Raw genomic sequence first — 16780 nt, 5'->3', positions numbered from 1 at the left:
ATCAGTAATTAGGTATTGTGATTCTCATTAGGGGGCTTTGACAAAAGTAATGCCAAACATATTGGTTGACTTGGGCAAGGCCATACAGTCTAGTGAGTATCAATTCTCCTTCAATAAGAATAGAGACAAAACTTTTTAAGTGGTTTAACACTTTTAGAGCATTTATATCCCTTGTGATGCTCACAATGACTTTAGGAAGAAGGCGTAAGAGGAATTACCCTCTCAGTCTTATGGGTAATGACATGGCCACTTAGAGAAGTCAAGTGACTTGCCCACCATCTCAACCAGAGACAGAACTAAAGCTCTGATTTCTGAAGGCCTAACCCCTCCCTTGTCAGACACTCCGTCTGACATACTGACAGGACGCTTCTCCACCTTGATGGTTGGTAGGGCCTCAGAGAGCATCACATCTGAACAGTACAGAGCAGCAAAGTCAATTAATCATCAGCCAGAAAAGACTATGGAGTACTTATGCTACACAAGGCCTTACTCACTTTTCTAATTACGAGACTTTATATTTTTTTAATAATTTTTGAATACAATAGCATCTTTGTGAAATTAAAACCTAAGGAGGGCAATATAAAAAATATTTTGTCATGGGGTGACAAAAGGAAAATTAAACAATTAGCAAAACTGGTCATGGCAGAAAATCAAGTGAGCATTCACACTCCTAGGAAAGAGGGGGAAACACATACAACTAATTAATATGTGTATCTTTTTCACTTACAAATTGAATATCATCAGAGACTAGGTAGGTGCAAGCTACCTGCTTTAAGATGCTATTTGCAAGCACATGGCAGTGACAGGCTAATGGCTTGGGTACATAGCCCCAGTGATGAATGTTCAAGCTCATTAAAACTGGCACAGGTATTGACAGCACAAAGGACTATGCCAAGGTGTTATCAACTGAAAGTGCAAAATGAGATCAGCTTTTAAATTATGTTTCAGAAACTCCATATGGCCAGTCAAAACAAAGACAAAAGAGTGTTATGTCATGTACTGGAGGTTCCTTGTGTGGAAAGGAGAAGCAGAGGAATTTCTGTGAAAGCTGACACCGTTCCTTAGGAACTGTTTTAGACCAGAGTACCAACTGGTTTCTAACTAAACCAAAGAACTATTCAAACAGTGGGTTAAACCATGGTTTTCTGTTGACTTGGAGACAAAATGACAAAATCTTAGAACTAAAGTCGCACTCAGGGATCATCTTTTACAATTTTCTATCAATTATATGAATCCCACTAAGGTATCCTTATCACATGATCACCCAACCTCTCTATATTATTAGCAAGGAATGGAAAAATCACTATTTTTTACTTAAACCAGCCTAGCCAAAAGATGGAAAACTACACTTGTTACATGTGACATATTGCAGTTGAGCAGACATCCATCCCTGAGGACTTTCATTTTAGGTAACTCTAAAGTCTACATGAAAAATCGAACCCCTTACTCACAGGATGGCCTTTCATATCCAGTGATGGTTCGGATAACACCTCCAATTCCTTGTTTCTCTAGGTCTGACTTTCTTCAACCATATTTCAGGAATACCAGCTCATAATTCTGGGTTTTAACCTCCTTGCATTTACTCTTAAAGGTAAGCTATATCATTCAGAATTAGCACAATTCCAGAAACCAGCTATGATCAGCATGGAATACTCCCCTCCAGCACCTCTCCAACAACTGCTCTCCTTTTTCTCTCTGCTTCATTTAGATTTATTCCTTTCACTTTTCCAACCTTTAGTATTTCACACTCATATTTGTATCCTTGGATGAAGAATTACCATAACATGTTGGTAATCATTCACATATTGATCATAATTACTTAGAGGTTCATTATACTATTCTTTTCACTTTTATGTATAACGGAAAAAGTTAAATTATGAAAGTTGTACAGTAAGTCCCCTACATATGAACGTGTTCTGTTCGAGAGCGCATTTGTAAGTCCAATTTGTTCGTTAGGTCCAACAGAGTTAGCCTAGGCACTCAACTAACACAATCAGCTATATAGTACTGTACTTTAATAGGTTTATAATACTTTTCACACAAATGATACATAAAAACAAACACAAAAATAAAGAAAACATTTTTAATCTTACAGTATAGCACCTTGAAAAGTACAGTACAGTAACAGCTACATCACTATTGCTTTTACACTTGCTTCTGGACATCCTGGGCTTGAAATAAAGATACTGTACTACTGTACTCTATACAGTACTGTACAGTAAAGTACACAAAACCACAACCACTTGTAGCATGCACGTGACAATGTATGCCAGACACGTGAACTAACTTACATGATTGGACATGCAAACGCACATTCACATCTTTGAAAGTTCACAACTTGAAGGTTTGTATGTAGGGGGCTTAATGTATAAAAAATGGCACAGTCAGAATATCCTCTACTCAGACCTTCCACACTGCCCAAAAGTCCCAATTCTCACTTGAAACAAGACACAACTAATATTTTAACTCATAAATAGATGCATAGGGCATTAAGTCATTATCATTATTGATGATAAAAATGTTGGCATCTTACATGACAGCATAAATTGGATTATCAGCTTAACTCGTGTCATTTAGCAAGTCTGTTAGAAATTGAAAAGGAGAATCAAGTTTTGAAAGTGATAGCAGAGAACTTTAAAATTCTACTACTACTATTACAAATAATAATAATAGTAAAACTTCCACTTAAACCAGGTAATATGAAGTTTAGAAGTATGCATTCTAGCCACATTGCCAATTGCTTTAGGGCCAGTTGTGCTACCACACATAAATTTGGTTAATTCCAAGTAAGAAAACTGGGGAGACCTCATGTGTCATTCAGTCAAACCCACTGATTAAGAACCCGGGGTCCAGCAGACTGATGGTGGTGAGGTTTTCCCAAGGTGAATATTCAGTTACTGAGCCAGGGCTCCTGAATCCCAGTGTAAACTCTGTTTTCTATTCCACATTAAATTTTAAATTCCACATTAAGTTCTGTGTGCATCTTATTTCAGAGTTCTTGTATAAATTGATTAGAGAAGTTTCACTTTTTCCTACATTAATTATATAGCTTATGCTTAATCTTATATCTGAAAACTATTTTCTCTGTGTTATGTGTCTTTTCTTGATATTGTATTCCTTAAACTTATATTTGTTTACAGTTACTATGTTCATTGTTGACTGAGGTTAACAGTAGAATATGTGAACTTAACATCTGAATCTGCCTCCTTCTAGCTGTGTGGACTTGAACAATTCACCTATGTACTTGAAAGCTCCGTTGGTTAACTTATAAAATGAATATATCTCTACTTAAATTAGAGAACTAGAAACATTTGTATGATAAATTAAAAATGCAAGCACAGTTCCTAGCTACTATTAGATAACCTCCAAAGAACATAACTTTTATTATTGGCATTAATAATAAATTAATGAAAGCAGATATTACAACTTTTTTTTGCATCCCTGCAGTACTATATAAAAATAGTATTTAATTTTTATCAAGAACAAAAATAAAAGATAAATATAGAGAAGAAGTAGAATTAAACTGCTAGATATACTATTGTGTATACCTCTATGAGCACACATGAAACCAGACCACTGTGAACAGGATGGAACTAGATGCTTGTGCATGAAATAACTTACTATAGAGAATCTTAGCCATTTAATGATAAACAGAATTATCTTGAGCAATTCTTCTAACTAAAGACTTTCTGAAATGTACTTATGTGCTTAATATTTGTTTACCCAATATAAAATAGTGGAATAGTTGATTGTGTGTCATCTAAAGGTCCCAATGGCCCATACAAACTGACTTCATGACCAACATGATTAAGTAAAATTAGCCTTAGAAAGAAATGCACACCACCCCCCAACACACACACACACACACACACAAACACACACAAGCAGAAAACATGACTCAAGCAAAGCAAGGTGAATTAAAAGCTTAATGTGTAGTGTAAAATGTGACTTTATTATTATGGTTTGCTGCAAGACTTTTTTTTGAAACAGTTACAATCAATGACACAAAAATGTTTACATTTTCTCAACATCACCTAAAAATTCTAGTCAAATTCATATAGTCGGAGATGAGTCAAAGGAAATCTTCCCTTATTATTATCTATCTTCCCCATAATATGTCTTTCCTTAAGCCATAGATGTGCTTTTATTGGTTTATAAACATTATTAAATGTTAGTTTAAGGACAACACAAAAAACTCACTGAAGATATTTTCTCTACTCTGATGTATCCTACCCAACACTGAACATGGAAAACCTGGATTCTGGCCAGAGCTAAGTACTGACGTCGAATTGGGAACAAGTGCAGAAAAGCTCTTAGTGTCTCAACTTACTCATCTATGACACAAAATTAATGTCCACCCTACCTGCAAAACAAGGTTTTTCAAAGAAATGCAAATAAGTAACATATGTTGAAACATCCTAGAAAAGTAGAAAAGTAAATGTAAACATGAATTATTATAAACATATTAAGTGAAATTCCTGTTACCGACATCTCCCATTCTAAGGAAAATAACACAGCTGCTAACCATCAGAGCAACTTCAAATTCTTCTGTTTTAAAATCATAATCTAATAATATGACTCTGCTAAAGGAGATCAAAGTATAACAAGTACAGTAAAGTAATAGTATTAATATTCTAAGTATATACTAATCTGACTTGATTGACTTTTTTCACCATTAATTTTAAACACACACACACAGGCACACACAGAATATTACAGATACTCTTACATACTATGCTAATTCCTGTGACTCTGTCATAATACTTCCTTGCTCTCCCAGTGATGTCCTCTTTCTTCTCCTGGGCTCATCTGACCTCTACACTGAGACTGAACTCCATCTTTTCCATAAAGATGACTCCAGTTATTCTTAGCTCAAACTGATCTCTGTCTTTTTTTTTGTCTTTTCTTCAGTAATAACCCAGGAGTGTATCACTGAATTGTTGTCTGATTATTTCAGTTCCTGGGCCAACAAAGCCAACACCAACCATGATTGTGTGGAATGCACTGTAAGTACACAGTCTGTTTTACTGCAAACCTTTTAAATGTCAACGGATCCTACCTGGAATATACAAAACTCTGTGCAGGGCATGTAACTGGAATTCAATAATGCTTGCTGACGAATCTAAGCATAACTGTTTCATACCACTCACGCAGACATTTTTTCCTTTTAAAAATCAAACTATAGTTTTCTACTTTAAAAAGTCGGTTGTGGGCTTCCCTGGTGGCGCAGTGGTTAAGAATCCACCTGCCAATGCAGGGGACATGGGTTCGAGCCCCGGTCTGGGACGATCCCACATGCCACAGAGCAACTAAGCCTGTGCACCACAACTACTGAGCCTGCACTCTAGAGCCCACGAGCCACAACTACTGAGCCCACGTGCCACAACCACTGAAGCCTGTGTGCCGCAACAAGAGAAGCCACCGCAATGATAAGCCCGCGCACCACAACGAAAAGTAGCCCCCGCTCGCCACAACTAGAGAAAGCCCGTGTGCAGCAATGAAGACCCAACGCAGCCAAAAATAAATAAATTAAAACAAATAAATTTATAAAAAAAAAAGTAGGTTGTAACATAAAAGTTTAGCTCTCGTAATCTAAAATTTGGTTTATATTTCCAACTCCCTTTAAATACTCTTAAGTAATCATTGTATTCCTAAAATAGAAATATTATTTTCCTAAATTTTTCCCCCGAAATACTAACACTGGATTTTATGAGTAAATCCTTTTCCCTACTCCCTCTTTGCATTTAGTATAAATATAGTCATTTTAACATAAGCTGGAATCTTAAAAATATTTTCTTAAAAAACTATTTAGATTTAAATTTCAAACAAAAGTATGAATATTTGCAGTGGTATGTAAGGTTACCATAGTTTGATTTTTTTATACTAAATATTTTTATTTTGTTTCTGATTTCAAGTGCTTTTAATATAGATTAATTTAAACTTTGGTTAAAATATATGGAGCATGTAAATCATTTAGCAATAAAGAGAACATTTTTGGTAATCTGCAGAAAAGTAAATATGCTTTAATGATATACTTCTGTAAGCACTTCTCTAGTTTCGGCAGGAAATGATCTACTCTTGATAGTAAGATACTTTGACATACATTACTTTAAAAAAGAAGATCAGCCATGATAACAATTAATTATATTTTAACCTAATTTTCAATTCTTTGAGCTGTGAGTCAGGAAATACAGATGTCATAATTTCAATAACCTTCTATGTGTTTACATTACTCGGAGGGGGGGAAAAAAACAGTAAACTACAGGGAATATTCTGTCTCAACAAACAAGGAGTAAGAGTGCTATTATAAGAATCTGTGCCTCTTAAGATAGTCCAGAACTGCTCTGAGAACATTTTTATTTTAAGGAGAATTTAGTAGATCTTTACATGTTATAAAGATAACAACATAAACAAAAAGATAAAAAATTTAAAACATTAAATCAATCATAGAAAATTATTTAATATGTTAGTATATTTAATTCTGATATCACTTTTGCTGCATCTACAAGTGTGTGATACAATTGGGAATGTACTATGCATATTATTCTGTATTCTACCCTTTCCACTTAATATTTTATTCCAAGCATGTTCTAATGTCATTATTTTTTTTCAAAAGATCAGTTTCAATGGCTGTATAATATTCCATTAAATGGATGTAAATAATTTATCTAACCACATACCTACTTTTGCACATTTACTCTCTACTCAATATTTTGTCCTTATAAATTATGTTTCAATTAAAATATAAACTACCCTCAATACCTCATAGTCATGAATTCAATTCAACTTTTTTAAACTATCAGCTTGGTTGATGGTTATAAAAAATTAGGGAAAAATTAAAAATAAGTTAAAAGAGTTAAAATTCTGACCCAGAGCTGGGAGTGATAATGCTGTCAGAAGTGTAGCTCCCTGCACACAAAGAAATCCAACAGTTTCTGCAACACAACCAAACTGAACTGATGGACGGAAGCCTTTGCATGATAAAACAGTGCCAAACCAAAAAATAACAAACTAGATTCATTTGTCCCATTTCCCTAATTATGAGTAAATATTATTGATATTATTTCAGTAATTTGTTTTATTTTTCATGAAGATTACAACAATGGCTTTTCACTTTCTATTCAATATCCTGGATATAATTCATCAGGATGAGGCTCCCAGGGCATTTATATAGAATTATCAGGTGCCCAGAGCATCTCTAAAAGCTGTTGTCAGAATAACATTCTAATAACCATTCTAAGATCTATTCAGCTCAAGATTTTTGCTTTTTATTTATGTTTTCTTAACTTTTATTTTTTGCCTTTACCTTTTTCCTTTACTTTTTGAACATTTTTGCTTATTTAATTTTCACTGTGCTTTTGCCTACAGGAACGATTATCCCCACTTTAGATGAAGAAACCAAGCCTCAGAAGACTTTAAAAAATTGCTGCAAGACTCTGGTTTGTCTCTGTTTAAGGACTTTTCCTATTTCAATATGTCATACTGTAACACACTGTTTGAAAGATAACAGGTTTAAATATCTATTTTTGAATATCATATGGTAGATGAGTTCAGTTGTCTCCAACATTGTCCGAAAAAATTAAGATTATATCCAAGGGGGAGAACCTTCAAGATGGCAGAGGAGGAAGAAGTGAAGATCACCTTCCTCCCCATAAATACATCAAAAATACATCTACTGGGCTTCCCTGGTGGCGCAGGGGTTGAGTATCTGCCTGCTAATGCAGGGGACACGGGTTCGAGCCCTGGTCTGGGAAGATCCCACATGCCACAGAGCGGCTAGGCCCGTGAGCCACAATTACTGAGCCTGCGCGTCTGGAGCCTGTGCCCCGCAACAAGAGAGGCCGCGATAGTGAGAGGCCCGCGCACCGCGATGAAGAGTGGCCCCCGCTTGCCACAACTAGAGAAAGCCCTCGCACAGAAACGAAGACCAAACACAGCCATAAATAAACAAACAAACAAATAAATAAATAAATAAAATTTAAAAAAAAATACATCTACTGTCACAAAGACAGAAAACTACAGGCAAACATCACTGATGAACATAGATGCAAAAATCCTCAACAAAATACTAGCAAACAGAATCCAACAGCACATTAAAAGGATCATACAACATGATCAAGTGGGATTTATCCCAGGAATGCAAGGATTCTTCAATATATGTGAATCAATCAATGTGATATACCATATTCACAAATTGAAGGATAAAAACCATATGATCATCTCAACAGATGCAGAGAAAGCTTTCGACAAAATTCAACACCCATTTACGATAAAGACCCTCAAGAAAGTAGGCATGGAGGGAACTTACCTCAATGTAATAAAGGCCATATATGACAAACCCACAGCCAACATCGTCCTCAATGGTGAAAAACTGAAACCATTTCCACTAAGATCAGGAACAAGACAAGGTTGCCCACTCTCACCCCTATTATTCAACATAATTTTCGAAGTTTTAGCCACAGCAGTTGGAGAAATAAAAGGAATCCAAATCGGAAAAGAAGAAGTAAAGCTGTCACTGTTTGCAGATGACATGATACTATACATAGAGAATCCTAAAGATGCTACCAGAAAACTACTAGAGCTAATCAATGAATTTGGTAAAGTAGCAGGATACAAAATTGATGCACAGAAATCTCTTGCATTCCTATACACTAATGATGAAAACCTGAAAGTGAAATTAGGAAAGCACTCCCATTCACCACTGAAACAAAAAGAATAAAATACCTAGGAATAAACCTACCTAAGGAGACAAAAGACCTGTATGCAGAAAATTATAAGACACTGATGAAAGAAAGATGATACAAACAGATGGAGAGATATACCATGTTCTTGGATTGGAAGAATCAACATTGTGAAAATGACTCTACTACCCAAAGCAATCTACAGATTTAATGCAATCCCTATCAAAATACCAATGGCATTTTTCACAGAACTAGAACAAAAAATTTCACAATTTGTATGGAAACACAAACGACCCCGAATAGGCAAAGCAATCTTGAGAAAGAGAAACGGAGCTGGGGGAATCAGGCTCCCTGACTTCAGACTATACTACAAAGCTATAGTAATCAAGACAGTATGGTACTGGCACAGAAACAGAAATATAGACCAGTGGAACAGGACAGAAACCCCAGAGATAAACCCACACACATATGGTCACCTTATCTTTGATAAAGGAGGCAAGAATATACAATGGAGAAAAGACAGCCTCTTCAATAAGTGGTGCTGGGAAAACTGGACAGCTACATGTAAAAGAATGAAATTAGAACACTCCCTAACACCATACTCAAAAATAAACTCAAAATGGATTAAAGACCTAAATGTAAGGCCAGACATTATAAAACTTAGAGAAAAAAATATGCAGAACACTCTATGACATAAATCACAGCAAGATCCTTTAGGACCCACCTCCTAGAGAAATGGAAATAAAAACAAAAATAAACAAATGGGACCTAATGAAACTTAAAAGCTTTTGCACAGCAAAGCAAACCATAAACAAGACCAAAAGACAACCCTCAGAATGAGAGAAAATATTTGCAAATGAAGCAACTGACAAAGGATTAATCTCCAAAAGTTACAAGCAGCTCATGCAGCTCAATATCAAAAAAACAAACAACCCAATCCAAAAATGGGCAGAAGACCTAGATAGACATTTCTCCAAAGAAGATATACAGACTGCCAACAAATACATGAAAGGATGCTCAACATCACTAATCATTAGAGAAATACAAATCAAAACTAAAATGAGGTATCCCCACACACCGGTCAGAATGGCCATCATCAAAAAGTCTACAAACAATAAATGCTGGAGAGGGTGTGGCGAAAAGGGAACACTCTTGCACTGTTGGTGGGAATGTAAATTGATACAGCCACTATGGAGAATAGTACAGAGATTCCTTAAAAAACTAAAAATAGAACTACCATATGACCCAGCAATCCCACTACTGGGCATATACCCTGAGAAAACCATAATTCAAAAAGAGTCATGTACCACAATGTTTACTGCAACACTATTTACAGTAGCCAGGATATGGAAGCAACCTAAATGTCCATCGATAGACGAATGGATAAAGAAGAAGTGGCACATGTATACAATGGAATATTACTCAGCCATGCAAAGAAACGAAATTGAGTTATTTGTAGTGAGGTGGGTGGACCTAGAGACTGTCATACAGAGTGAAGTAAGTCAGAAAGAGAAAAACAAATACCGTATGCTAACACGTATATATAGAATCTAAAAAAAATAATAAATTAAAGAAGTGGTTCTGAAGAACCTAGGGGCAGGACAGGAGTACAGACGCAGACATAGAGAATGGACTTGAGGACACGGGGAGGGGGAAGGGTAAGCTGGGATGAAGTGAGAGAGTGGCATGGGCATATATTCACTACCAAATGTAAACTAGCTAGCTAGTGGGAAGCAGCCACATAGCACAGGGAGATCAGCTCAGTGCTTTGTGACCACCTAGATAGGGAGGGTGGGAGGGAGATGCAAGAGGGAGGGGATATGGGGATATATGTATACGTATAGCTGATTTACTTTGTGATACAGCAGAAACTAACACACCATTGTAAAGCAAATATACTCCAATAAAGATGTTAAAAAAAAAAAATTATATCCAGGGCCTCACATGTGATCATTCATCCCAGCTAGACATTTTCCAAAAAAAAAAAAACCGTGCAACAACTCACATGCGTGATGGACATTGGGAAGGACAAGTTTGTATAGATCAGAGAAAAATCTGTGCACACCCTGAGGAAAAGAACTGAAATGAAACCTCTACTGATCGTGGATCAAGTGGGCCCTCCTTAATATATCAAAGAAATATAATAGTTCATCTCATTATGCTAACCGAACGATTTTGAGTTTTAATTGGATCCAGACAGTGTGCTAATTGCTGGGGTGACTCAAACATAAATATGACACAAGTCCTATTCCTCAGGGTTTACTGTCTCTTGGAACCGAGCTGCTCTAAGAGTCATGTTGGGAGACTACAGCCAGTTGGGAAGTGATGGCCACTGGTCCACAGTGCGATAAGCTGAGCTGAGGGTAAGCATTTAGATGCTTTCGTAGCAATTTGACAGTGCCGCCAGATCCAAATGCATGGTAAGTGGCCTAATTTAACTGAGCAGATGCACCCATGGGTGAGCCAGCAACAGACTCACTATACGCAGAAGAACCTCATTACATGATGTTGTGATTCAACCTTAGTCTTTCCAGTATACCCCAGATGTACTTAAAATCCAAAATATGTTTTTTGATGAAAAGATACATGATTTATAATCTACAGAATAAATTTTGAAATTAGCCAGTGGTAAAGAGTTGAAGATAACGTTTAAAAATACAGTATCACTTTATTCATTTTGTATAAAAGCTTAAAATGAACATCCCGAGATTGTTAAAATTGCTTTAAAATCTCCCTGCATTACCATCATCCTTATTTTGGAGACTGATTTCTTCTCTCCAATAATATTATTAAAACAAAAATAGAGACAGTCTACACATACGTTATCCCCTAAGAGTGGTGCCATTGTCAATCTAACCTAGATTAGTTAACAAGAAGGAAGCAAGTTCATTTCCTACATTAAAACCTCTGAATATTGATATGCCAGTTCCTGTTCAAAACCTGAGAATTGGCATTTAATGTGAATAATCACTATTTCTCTCAATATCTGTTTAATTCTCTTTTAGCAATAACAAAAAGTTATGAATATAATAGCAATCCTATTAGTCGCCTGTATATCCTCTCTCAAAGTAATATATGAAATTCCTCTTTTATTCCAATGTTATGTTGGTACTTATTATATATTTTTGCAATGTAATTTTAAAACAATTATAATGAGCTAAATTTAGGGGCTGTATTTGTAATATTTACTTATTTTATTTTTCTAATAATTGATTTTATTGTATTTTTCAAAAACATTGATTCATGCCAAATAGGAAATACAAAGTATTAAATTTTAAAACAGTGGTCTTTCACAATAGTTTTAGAAGCACTGTCTTAGAGGAGATTAGACATGTTATAATTATAATCAAGGAAGAAATTTCTGTATGAGAGAATCAACCTCTGGGGTTTAGAGGAAGAAGGTGATCCTCACTGCTGGCAGGAAAAAGAACTTTGCACCTGGGAATGAAGTTTCCAGTGGGACAAAATTGGGGCTGTCAGATTGGGGAGGGGGTGCCCGGTAGAGAAAGTAGTGTTGGCAAAGGCACAGAGTCAAAAGAGCTTTTGAGGCTTATGAAGAATATCAAGCAGTTCAATACCCCTGAAACATAACGTAAAGTAGAATAGTAGGATAGAGGCCAAGCTTGATGCTGAGAGGTCTGGAAATCAAAGGGAGGAGTTTGGGATTTTTTCAATTGGCAAAGGGGTTCCTCTGATGGTTGTTGAGAAGTGTGTTTACAGTTTTTAGCTGGGCCTTATAAAGTTGTATTTGGCAGGAGACTGCTGGAGGATTGGAGACCCATGAAACTAAATAAGGAGTTTGGTATTAACATATATATGCTGCTATATATAAAACAGATAATCAACAAGGACCTACTGTATAGCACAGGGAACTCTACCCAATATTCTGTTATAACCTCTATGGGAAAAGAATCTGAAAAAGAATGGATATATGTATATGTATAACTAAATCACTTTGCTGTATACCTGAAACTAACACAACATTTTAAATCAACTATACTCCAATATAAAATAAAAATTAAATTAAAAAAAGAAAAAATAGTTATAAAATCACATAAACATACATATTTATCAGAAAAAATTCAGGAAAAAATGAATAAGCAAAAAGAAAAAAAAATATATCAGGTCAAAATCCAGCCATCTGGAAACACTCACTGGTATACAGTAGAGACAGTGTGAATCACATACTATCAACTCTGTTTAAAGACACCTTTGTTTACTTTTTATACCATAAACATGTAAATATGCTTATATTTTTTTTTAGTGACTGCATAAGTTACCATTATATGGATGTCCTTGGGGGAGATGACATGATTGCAATATTCAACATGAAAGGATTAGTCACTGTGAGAGCTGTACCCATGAGATTGTCAAAGAGGTAGTTAATGCATGTGTTAAAGATGTGGAATGGCATCTCAGAGTGAAACACTGGGAGAAGGTAGGTTTTATACTTCAACATGGTGATTAAAGCAGGCTCCACCTCTTATCAGCTGTGTTTTTGGATAAGTGTTTTGCTTTAGCCTCAGTTTTCTGGGGTTCATCGTTATAACTTACATGCTATCTATGAAATATGTCTATAAAGCATCCAGCACACAGCCTAGCGTAGAAGGCACTCAATTAATATTAGATTTTTCTTTGATGATTGATAGGTCCTCAAATGTACGTGGGGAGATGAATAATGTTAAAGAAGATGGATTTCTGAGTTTCAAGGTGACATAACTACGAAGAAGATGCTATAAAAATGGAGATTTCAAGGATCTGAGCAGATTTGGTGGAAGGCAGTTGTTACGCTAACCATGAACACGAGCACCCATCCAAGGCTGCACTGACATTCACAGACATATTATTTGAGAAGCAGCATAATGAATGACATTGCTACACTTCAGCCTACACACGTCAGGGCCACCTAGACGCCCTCCTTCTCCTTGACCAGTAATGCATTAAATGCTCCTACAGTGACCTCCAAGAACTAAATGAAGCTTCCAAATGAGCTTAAGTTAGACTCCTTCAAGCCACTTACATACTATAGAAAGCTGGTGAGACATGTCATGAGAATAAATAAGAAGCTCACATTTTACATTTAGATATAATCTGTGACAATGAAGCCAGGGTTACACATTGTATGTATAGTCCCCACTGTATTATCTGGCTTCGTGAGGAATACGTAAATAGGCCAAGTACCTAGTGATTGCCAGAAAGGAGATCTGGATTGGATAGAGGAAAAAATGAGCACAAATCTATCCCCCTGCTCGAAAAGCAACCCAGTGCACACAATCTACTGACAGTGAGTCAATTCTTTCAGTGGTATTTATAAAGACCACATGGCTCTAAGAGCTTAGATTTTGTTTAATTCTGTTTAAAAGGTTGTTTTATGTCAAGTTCTTTTATAAATATGTTTGATCTTAGGTTTTATTTATAGTATGATAATAACACTGCAGCTTTGTCCCAGGATATATTTTCAAATTCAGCTTTACCAATGATTGGTAAAGAAATTATGAAAAAAAATGATTAAAACAATTAACTCCAAATAATTTTATTTTGATATCTTGTGAAGCATTAGAGTAGAACGCGCGCCCTAGATATTGAAATGTGACTTAATTTAGTATGCAGTTCACTGCTTAAACACCGCTCCAGACCTTTGGTACTTCGATATCAAAGTGTCAGTTACACACGGGAGTAAATGCCTCTTTAAATAGTTCAAGCTAACCTGAGAAGGGGGACGCGACCCGTGAATTTTTTCTTGCTTCCCAAAGTCAAAAACTGCACAAATTTCTATAGTTTGGTCAAAATCATGATGAATAAAACAGAATATTATTCAGCATTTCAAATCTAATGACTCAAATTTTTTTGCTCATCTCCTTCAACAGAAAATACTTGCCTAGCAAGTAAAAAGATGACTTACAAAATTACAATGGCACATGAGGAGAATGATTTGTGGGAGATCCACGTATTAGAGCAATGCTAGGTAATTCCGTACCTTTTCTTAAATTTAGTAATAGTACTCATCTGAAATAAATCATAGTGTACCTCTGAAATAATCATAGTGCAAAGGCAACAATAAGGCAAGACCCAAATTTATGAACAATTCAAAATGAAAATATACAAATAAAGGAATAATACTGATATCTTGTTTTCTCTATTTGTAACATCATCAGCATGATAATACTTACCTTGCAACCAATTTCAACTGAAACCTAAGTTTACAGAAAAATAAAACTGAACTTCTGTTAAATGATTTCATTCATTTATTCAAAAAAAAAAAAATCTTAAGTGCTTGCTGCTCTCCAGAAACTGTATCAGTGCTAGGCAAACAAGTATGATTTGGCTCCTGCCCTCATGAATTAAGTTACATTCTTTTTATAGCTTCCATAAATAAACATTTAATTTGCAGGCATAAATGTATTTAATTAGGATATTAGAGAAGAAAGGATGGACTGTAAGTGAGACGTTATTCATTAGATACAAAGGCAAAGCTCTTTTTAGCTGTCATACATGTAACCTACTCTAGGCCTTGAAAACAAGCAAAGATATTATGTCTAAATAAAATGAAGGGCAAAGATTAACAGCTATCTAACCATGGTGATTAGTATGGTCAGGCAAATTGTAATATTCCAGAAATGAAAACCTGACTTCCTTTTCACCAACACATTTCTTATAACTGGATTACCCAATAACTCCCCCTACCACCTCCCACAAAGACAAGCCAAAGTCCATGGAGCCACTCAGTGGTTTTGATTGATTGATTGATTGACTGATTGTATTTGTAATCTAAATTCTTTTTAAAACTTTTTGAAAATAGCAAAATCAGAAATAACCTAAGGAAAGCTGAGGTGATTTCTTTGCCAAGCCACAAAAAGCAAAAATGCAATGTGTTCCCATGCCCTTTCTGTCATTTCAACTTTGTAGAATCAACTTTGTAGACTCTCAGACTGGAGAGTCTCCCTAGTTTGTGGCACTTAAACTTAAAAAGAAAAGCCACAAAGAGAGAGAAGAAAATTAATCTGATTGCCAAATCTGAATCACTTATATGTACGCTCCCAAAATCTATACTTCTACACCAAGGAGAATTAGCCAGAGAAATGCTAGAGATGTAACACGTGTTTGCAGTCACATAACTAATGATTCATGAGGGAAGAGCAGATACAGAGCAGTCAATCTAATGTTTGGGGGATAATTTTATTGATGACCTACCTTAGGAATTAGTTTTCTCTCACATGAGCCAAGGTATAAATTTCTGATTAAATGGTATCTGTAATCATTGAAGCATAACGTCAATTAAAATAACCACTGGTGGTCAACCAGTGGTCAACAAAACCACTATTTAATTTTAATTATACAGAACTTGAAATAAATATAACGTATAAGAACGTATACACATACCATTGATCCATCGAGCTTCTGGATCATGGAGCACAAATTCTTTCCTGAAGAGGTCTTCTAAAGACAATCTGGTTTCTGATGAATTTGTGAGTTCATCTAAAATAAAGTAAATTTTAGGTTAGACACATTCTCCAAAGAAGACATACAGATGGCCAAGAGGCATATGAAAAGATGTTCAACACCGCTAATTATTAGAGAAATACAAATCAAAACTACAGTGAGATATCACCTCACACCAGTCAAAATGGCTATCATCAAAAAATCCACAAACAATAAATGCTGGAGATTGTGTGAAGAGAAGGGAACCCAGCTACACTGTTGGTGGGAATGTAAATTGGTACAGCCACTATGGAGAACAGTGTGGAGGTTCCTTAAAAAACTAAAAATAGAGCTACCATATGACTCTGCAATCCCACTCTTGGGCATATATCTGGAGAAAAACATAGTCTGAAAGAATACATGCAGCCCAATGTTCGTTGCAGCACTGTTTACAATAGCAACCTAAGTGTCCATCGACAGAGGAACAGATAAAGGAGATGTGGTACATATATACAATGGAATATTACTCAGCCATTAAAAAGAATGAAATAATGCCATTTGCAGCAATATGGAAGGACCTAGAGATTGTCATACTGAGTGAAGTAAGTCAGACAGAGAAAGAGAAATATTGTATGATATCCCTTATATGTGGAAACTAAAAAGAAATGATACAAATGAAT

At 35.6% G+C, this 16780-nt stretch overlaps 1 protein-coding gene across 2 annotated transcripts in view; it reads right to left on the bottom strand.

Moving 5' to 3' along the window:
* DPP10 (dipeptidyl peptidase like 10) overlaps positions 1–16780 on the bottom strand; it is a 707501-nt gene that overhangs the window by 480205 nt on the left and 210516 nt on the right. For both annotated transcript variants that reach the window (XM_068544007.1, XM_068544008.1), the window contains exon 3: positions 16062–16157. In XM_068544007.1, the coding sequence (XP_068400108.1) occupies positions 16062–16157 (96 nt within the window). The remainder of the gene's footprint in view (positions 1–16061; positions 16158–16780) is intronic.

The sequence above is a fragment of the Eschrichtius robustus genome, chromosome 5, assembly GCF_028021215.1.
Source record: "Eschrichtius robustus isolate mEscRob2 chromosome 5, mEscRob2.pri, whole genome shotgun sequence".
Lineage (NCBI taxonomy): Eukaryota > Metazoa > Chordata > Mammalia > Artiodactyla > Eschrichtiidae > Eschrichtius > Eschrichtius robustus.
The sequence above is the reverse complement of the archived record's forward strand: the minus strand, read 5'-3'. Positions and strand labels throughout refer to the sequence as shown.